This window comes from Parasteatoda tepidariorum, chromosome 3, assembly GCF_043381705.1.
Source record: "Parasteatoda tepidariorum isolate YZ-2023 chromosome 3, CAS_Ptep_4.0, whole genome shotgun sequence".
NCBI lineage: Eukaryota > Metazoa > Arthropoda > Arachnida > Araneae > Theridiidae > Parasteatoda > Parasteatoda tepidariorum.
In genome coordinates this window covers 65,054,319-65,062,685 of record NC_092206.1, presented here as the reverse complement: position 1 = coordinate 65,062,685, position 8,367 = coordinate 65,054,319, and the positions used below count along the sequence as shown (strand labels likewise).

Here is an 8,367-nt window from a genome sequence, read left to right as displayed (position 1 = left end):
ATTTTTATGTACAGGTTTAATGGAGTAGTTTTAAGTGATTTCTATCATTTTTTCTAAAAAGTCATTTTTTTACTAGTCAAATTAAGATTTAATTGTTAGTTATTTATTGCTCCTAAACTCTTCTGTACCTTTGACAGGCTACCTAATTAAGAGAATGTCCAAAATATTAAACAAAATAGTAATAATTTTATTAGGTAATTAGTTTTGTTTTCCACAGATGCAATCTAGAGTGAGTTGTTATTATGAAATAAGTTCATTTATGATTTTTAATCCAGATTTTATAGGATCATTTATGATAATTGTTGCATTTATAAATTTACTCGTCACAATTTTTTTCCCCTCATTTCTCTTCCAATCATTATTAATATATTAGGTTTAATAAAGAAAAAGAAATGATGAAAAGCATTATTATTTGTAAAAGTATGTTGTATTATATACAGTGCGTAAAATAAAAAAAGTAAAAAACCTGAATAACTCTTGATTTAGTGATCGGATTTTAACTTAGGTTCTAGATCTCAATCTAAATGGTTTAAGGGCCAATCTTAAAATATGCTAATTAGATGGTGCAGAAGATATTTTTTTAAGTCAGGCAAACGTGCTTCCTCTACCTATATATATATCTATATGTATGTTGTTGTTAAATTTGGATATTTGTCCCTCAAAATATGGATGATATTCGCAATAAAGAAATTAAGGTCCCAAAAGTTTTTTTTAGGTTAAAAGTTTGGGCTCCATTATTTAATTTCAGTTTTCATGCATTTCGCAATGTCTCGAGAACTTTTGAAACGAATTGAAAAAATTTTATACCTAATAATAAAATTCATTTACATAAAAATATTTTCCCGACAAAAATAGTTTTTTTTAAAAATTATTTATTATTAATTGTCGGAAAAATTTTCAATTTAAGAATATACAAATTTTTATATAATTTTAAAGAACATAAATGTAAATGGTAAAATACAAAATTTGAACGAAATCTGTCGCATAGTTGTTGAGAAATTAAATGTTAAAAATATAACTTTTTTAAAATGGAATAATTCAGTTGTATTTGACTGATTTAATACACATTAAATTTTGTATTTTGTCATTTAAAATGACATTTGTTAAATTTTCAATTTAAAGTTCTTTCGTCTATTCTCTTAAATAAAATAATATAAAATAATTAATGCTTCTTAAAAATTATTTTTGACAAGGAACTATTTTTAGGAAAATGAATTTTATTATTGTGCGCTAAAATTTTTTAGTTCGTTTAAAAAAATTCTCGTGGTGTGGCTATATATTTCGAGAGTCAAGAATTCGAACCATTTAAAAAAAAAAGTTATGCTTTTTTTAGAAAAAGATGTGTCTGTTTTTCTGAAGTATTTTGAGTCTTAGTATATAGAAGTTCAAACTTTCGATAAGTCATTCAAAGTGTTTGCTTTTTTGCACATGGTATAAGTGCACAAACAGAAGTTTTTCTTTATATTAATTGAAAAGTTTTCAATTGATCATATTTTAATTTTTTTATTTGAATAAATATTTTCTTTTAAAAAAAATTCTGATTTTATATTTAGAATAAACTCGTGACTTAATAGCAGATGTATCTTTAATTGTTAGAGGGGGGCAACAAAATATTTTCAGTGCTTAGGGCCTCAAGAGGTCTTAATCCGGCCCTGGTTCGAGTTGTGACGATTTTATCTCAAATTCGGGAGAGTTTTGCACATAATGTAGGAGTTTTGAGCCTTCTGAAACCAAGTTTTTTTTTTTTTTTTTTGCAAAACAAGAGAAAAAATAAGCCATTTTTGCTGTGTTGTAATAAAATGTCAACATAAATGCAAAACTTTGTGACCAAAATATTTACATTTTTGACCACATAATAGTGGAAAATGGATAAAATCCTACAAAAATCTTGAAAAGCGAGGGATTCTCATCCCGGCCTTCAACTTATATTAAAAGACTTTCAAAATAAAATAAAAACTTTTAAATGAACAAAAATGACTCATAATCAGATAAAGAATATAAATCTTAGGCAACTTAAATTTAGATTTGAAAAGTTGACAAATTAAATTTCAATAATATATAAAAAAAAAAGTATTGAATAAGAAGTATTAATCAAATTAAATTAGAAGTATTGTCCATAAATACAGACCTTTCTCTAATATTTGTAAAATTGTTTCAGGCCACTGAAGGTTTCCATCCTCCCCATTGTAATAACCACTATCAGCCATAAACTTAAGTGTTTTTTGACCATCCCAAAACAAGTTCAACGCATGCTTGGACACACCAATCAAATTGGAATCAAATAGTTTTAGAGTTTTTTGCGACACTGTAGATTTTTCATACACAATCTAAAAAAGAATATCTGTTTAACCACACAACTTTTCTCAACAAATATATTTAGAGAAACAAAAAACATGCAGAATAATAGAATTGAAAGATACACTAAGATAAAAATATAGAGTTAAAACCAATTGAAATATATAGTGCAGATAAATATGTTATTAGATAAATATTATTTCCTGGTACATAAATTCTATACTTGAAAAAAAATTTGCTGTGCAATATTGTGGTAAGATTTTTATGTAACAAAAATTGTGCGTTAAAAAAAATTGCTAAAACTTATTTTCTAAAAACTGGTCATTTTCTTTAAAGCATATCTAAATTTTCAATATACATACCTCCACAGGGGGAAACAAAGCGATGAAAGATAATAATCTGGATTGATGCCTGTCATCAGTAAATTGACCCAGCTAAAAAAGAATAACTTATTGAGTACAACCAATAATGTAAATGGAAAAAACAACTTATAATTAGATTGTTTTTATGTAAAATTTTCCCATAAACGTTTAAAGACACGTTTCCTACGTTTAAAGACAAACAATATTTCAGCTTTGGAAAGAATTTTATTTCATCAATTGTTAATAAAGAAAAATGCATTATGCTTAACTTATAGTAAAGTCACAAAAAGAAAAAAAGATGGTGAATTGCAGTAAAAAATTATCAATAAGCTTCATAGATATATTGAAAGGGTAAAAACAATGAATGCTACTTTATGTATATGCATAAGAACCTGCTGACTTACCTAAAAACATTTAAATTTATAATAATTATACAGTAAGAATTTTAAGGTAATCTGAAACTTAATCTTGAGTAAATGTTCTCCAGTTTAGAATAAAAAGTAAACTTTATAAAATGCTGCGAACAAAAAATATTCCATATAAATTCCTCATGTTAATAAAATGCAATCACTCTATATCCTTGATTAAATTCAAAAGTCTGATCCCATTTCCCCATATCACAATATCATTTTATGGTGTTTTTCATTTCATCACACAAGACTTAACTCACACCAGTTTTATTATTGTATTTGAAATGGGAGGTAGAAAACACAGAATGCTATACAATGATGTATTTATTTGACTTTATAATGATCATGTACGTAAAACATTTGCATACCTAAATTTATTTTTGTGCTCTTTAACGTTGTTTACCTTAATTTGCATACCTGTCAACCCCAATTTTTAAAATTGCAGAAGAAATCATTTAAAATATAGAACAAATAAATTATTAAATTTATGAGGTTCAAATCTTTATGTATATTTATAATAATTAAGAGTCGGCCAGATGGTCGAGTGGTGATTGTGCCTGATTGCAAAGCCAGTGGCTGCGTGTTCGAATCCTGCTCTGGGCATGGATGTTTCTCTCTGTGAGTTGTTCTCTATTGTGTGATGTGTGAACGTGGCCCACCTTATAAAACGGGCGTCTGCGGCAGTGAGGCATGGGTAATGTTGCTCGCCTCCGTGACTTAGGTTCACAGGTGCCCCAATTTAAACAATTTGCTTAATCTTAGTCGCTGCAAAGGTATTTATAATTTAGTATTTATTTTTATAAAACTAAAAACTTTCAATAATACATAGTTAAATAAAACATTTAATAAGTATCATAGATTCAGTTTTTTCCTCAGTTATAAAATTATTTTGAGTATTCAATATTTTTGACTCATTAATTAAAATATTTGGTACTAATTTAATGATCATGTTTCTAATTAAGTTAATGAATATTATGAATAGTGTTCATTAGGGCAATGCGTATTTTACGCATAGTAGTTTATTTTTATGTTAAAAAGTGATATCTAACATTAAATAATAAGTACTGTAGTTAGTTCAGAATATACCAGTACAATAACGCTAAATTCGTTATTTACATGTTACAGGATTTTTCTACAACAATGATCAAAATAAAAAATAATTGTATGTGGACAAATTTGCCATGTAAAAATAATTACAGAATTAATAAACGGCTACTTTAAGCTTACTTGAAACCATTACATTTTACTGAAATGATTTCAGAATGTTTAAAATTTAAAATATTGACTGATATTACAAGTTTTTGATATTTCATTATTTAAATTCCTTAGTAAATATTTATAAATAACTAAAAAATAAACACCAAATATGGTCTTTTTCAGGTGGCGTTCATGCTGAAAGAAGATCAGAGAACAGAACAAGCACGTACAAATTTTTTCAAGAAGATTAAAAAAGGAATGAGAAAATTCCCGCAGGATATATTTGTATCTTAATTTGTTGCCTCAATTACAATCGCCAAGGCATTAAATTGATTTTTTGCTTGCAAATTAAAAATAAAAAAAAACATACAGAGGTTGGCTACCAGTCATATCTTTAATAGTCATGGGAGCAATCATAATTAATAGTTATAGTCACTGCCTTTATGATGCTTCTTGTGTGCTGCCAGCAGGTATTTTTTGGCACTTGTATCAATAGGAAAATCAGCCCATTGAATTTCATTCCAAGGGATAATAAAACTTTTAAACACATTTTTGGGTTTCAAATAAAAAAAATTTTTATTTAATGAATTTATATCTGTGTTTTAAGACTTTTTAATTGCAACAATATATAGTAATTAAACAATAGATACAGCTTTGTTATCATTACATACCCATATTTGAAATTTTTTTTATTACCAAGTTAAATAATAACCAATGATTATCTGATTACATATCGTAAAGTAGGTTGGAGAAATTGTGAACAGGAAGCTGCAGATGACAATCATTGAAATAGATGATGATGTTACTGAAATTGGGATAATGTAATGACAGATTTATATTGTGCATACGGGAAAGAGTTGATTGGTGACATAAAGAAAGATTTATTAGAGTATCAACTAGATGTGTAATATTTTCTGCTGAATTTAAGTTATTAGAAATTCGCTTTAGGAATGAATTTTTTTGTGATGTAAGTTTTTGGTTCTTGTGCATACTGAATGCTTAAGTTTAAACATGTTGATGTAAAGATTGGTATTTCTGTTGTGTTGATTTGAGTAATTTATGAGTATGGAGGCAAGATTTCGGGAGTTGCAAGTTAAGTTTTCTGAAAATATGTGATTTTATGATAAGTTTTTATGTATTTATATTTTTAAATATTTTCTTATCTTGTTTTATAATTTTATGCCGAGCGGTAACAGAAATATTTCCAGGGAGAAGTTATTTGATATGTATCTGCAGTATTTTTGTTTGTTTTTTAATATTTGTAATTTAACATACACTGATGATTTTTTAAGGTTAAGTGATACTGTCCAAGAAATATTTGTTTGGCATACTATTTAACAGTGTGGATACTGATAATAAAACTGATGCCTAGGGGCTGATTCGTTATTGATCTGCATTGTTTCAGCAAAAAACAAGTGTGTACTGGTGACAAAACTGTGCGTACTGGTGCTTAGATTTGGTATAGGTGTGCATTATTTTTTCCCCTTAAAATATTGTATGCAATACTAAAAAAATTATAATTTCATAGGGTTTCAATATTTGATTCTGTTCTAGGATGTTGTGAAATTGGCCCTAATCGAAATGCCCAAAAACAGGTGCATACTGATAATTAATCAATAATTAAACAAATTGATAATTAAATAAATTGATAACCAAACAATAATTAAATTGTGTGCCACAATTTTATGATTTCCTTGCAATGTACATGGAACAAATTAAAATTGTAATAAAAATGTTTTCCAAAAATACAGGATATTCGCACATTTTGAAATTGGTTCAGACAATGCACAAATTTCTCATAAAAACAATTTTATAATGCAAAAAAGAAGAAAAAAAAAGAGTTTCTTGCATCCGAGCTGACTTTCTTGTAAATCCACGCATAGTCTTGTCAATTCTTTTACTGACTAGACAGATTTGTTACTTGCGCACAACTTAAAAATCCCAAATTTTTATTTTTAATGATATGACCAGGGTTCATACACAGATCAGAAGAAGAAATCCAAGGAGTATCCAAGGAGTCCAAAATTTTAAGGACTTATCAAAAATTTAAAAACTTTGTGTAAAAGATAGTTTTTTTAAAAAAATGAAAAAGCAGTTATTATAAGGAACTTGCAAAAATGTATATTTTGAATTTAATTTCTATCCCTTTTGAAATAAATTTTGATTTTGTCAAACTTCATCAAGAAAAATAAATTAAGTTTCATCAAGAAAAATAAATTAAGTTATCACTTTGACACATAAATACATTTTCCAATTTCAAATATTTTAATAAATCTTCTTAAAGTACAGATGTTAAGGATTGACGTAAAAACCTACCAATCTTATATTTTTAAATTTGAATACACAAGAAAATCTAAGGCATTTTATACCCAAAAAAAAAATCACAGCAAATTATTAATTAAGTTTGCTTGTAACATGTAAAATTATTTGCTGTTATTTTTCTTCTTCTAACTCTTGCAATTCAATTTTTATTCTCTTAAAAGTTTTCTTAAACTGCTAGCTTTTGACAGCTAAGTCATATCCAGTGGTGCAAGTGCCTAAATGTGACTTTGGAGAAACAAAAAAGCTATTTTTTGAGCAGCGCAACGAATATTTGGAGCATATATAATAAAAAGAATTAAAACAAGAATTTAATAACAAGAATTTTCAATTTTGTTCATTAATAACATGTCTTATTTTTTTCATTATGAAGGTCCCTGCATTAAAAAATTAAGTTTCTATTTGGTATCTTCCAATGATGTTAAATATTCTGCTATCCTCGACTTTTCCTCAGATAAGAGGATCTGTTCACTTTCTATAATCGACATGTCTTTATTATTTAACCCATCTTTAATATTTTTTTCAGCAGTGGCTAAGAGATCCTGAGAAGCCTTCAATTTTTTTTTGCAAATCAATTTCAGCAGCTTTCAATCTGCATTCCTCAGTTTCAGTGTTTTCACATTCTTTTCACTCTCTTTTTTCTCAACCTCTAATCGAGCAGAATAATTTTTAAATGCTGCACAAGCCACTTTAATAATATCTTCGTCAACTTTAAAGTTATTTAAACCCCTTATTTTGTTGATATGTGACACCACTTGTCTCAAACCATTAATACTATGAGAATTTAAACTTGCCCTATTGTCAAGTAGCTTTTTGTTCACACTAAAACTTCTTTCAACATCGGCATTCCCATGTGGTATGCACAAAAGAGATTTAAAAAGCTTTGCTAAAAGAGGATATTTGATATTTCTCAAATTTTCTTTCTTAACAAAATAGTTTTTTCAAACATATCAATTGGTGCATATTCATTTCAGTCAGAAGAATAACCTTCTGGTTTTCTATGTAACCTTGTCCATTCATCTAGTAACAAAGATGCCTTAATAGAAGTGTCTTCCATTCTCACTACAGGATGCAACATTTTAAGATGGAACAGTAACCTATTTTCAAGAGGCAATGCTTTTAATAACTTTTTTGCACATGCCATAGATCTGGCACCTAAATACGTATATTTTTTTTTTTTTGAAGAAGAAGATAATGATATCACATTTGTGCTATCTAGTCCAACATCTATTAAATTTGATTGCCAAATATCTGTGTTTTCTACATCCAATGATTTTAAGTCTTTAAAAAACGCCCCAACAATGCCTTAACTAGAGACACCATTTCATCATACAGCAAGTGAATCAATGGTGTCTCAGTTTGAAAAGACCTAAAAATTAATTTAATGTAGCCAAAATATTTCTTAAAAAAAAAGAAAAAAGAAAAGAGCTTTTGGCAGAAGCAATTTAAATAAATTCAATATTGCGTGGCTCATACTATTTTCTAAATTAATAATTACTTTACTTAGTTCTGAAAAGGTAATTCAAGACTAATTAATTTAACTATTATTTAAAGTTATCGAGTGTATTTCTTTATAATTTTAATAAATGTTATTGGCAATAGCATATTCAACAAAACATTAACAAGATTAATATTGATCATACTGAATTCATAAAAATAGGTAAAGAATTAAGCAAATTAAGAAAACTTAAATAATTTTTTATTACAAATGTAAATTAGTGAATGGTCCCTAATAAATTTTTATTAAAATTGGCTACCTAGTACAGTATTTCATTAATGAAATG

At 27.2% G+C, this 8,367-nt stretch overlaps 1 protein-coding gene across 1 annotated transcript in view; it reads right to left on the bottom strand.

The window, feature by feature from the left end:
* Positions 1-2,081: 2,081 nt before the first annotated feature.
* The window catches only part of LOC122271205 (DNA mismatch repair protein Msh6), a gene marked incomplete at its 5' end in the record, with an annotated part of 33,381 nt that continues 27,095 nt past the window's right edge, over positions 2,082-8,367 (bottom strand). Inside the window, 2 exon segments of the mRNA XM_043051695.2 lie at positions 2,082-2,327; positions 2,658-2,729. Coding sequence (XP_042907629.2) covers positions 2,097-2,327; positions 2,658-2,729 — 303 coding nt within the window.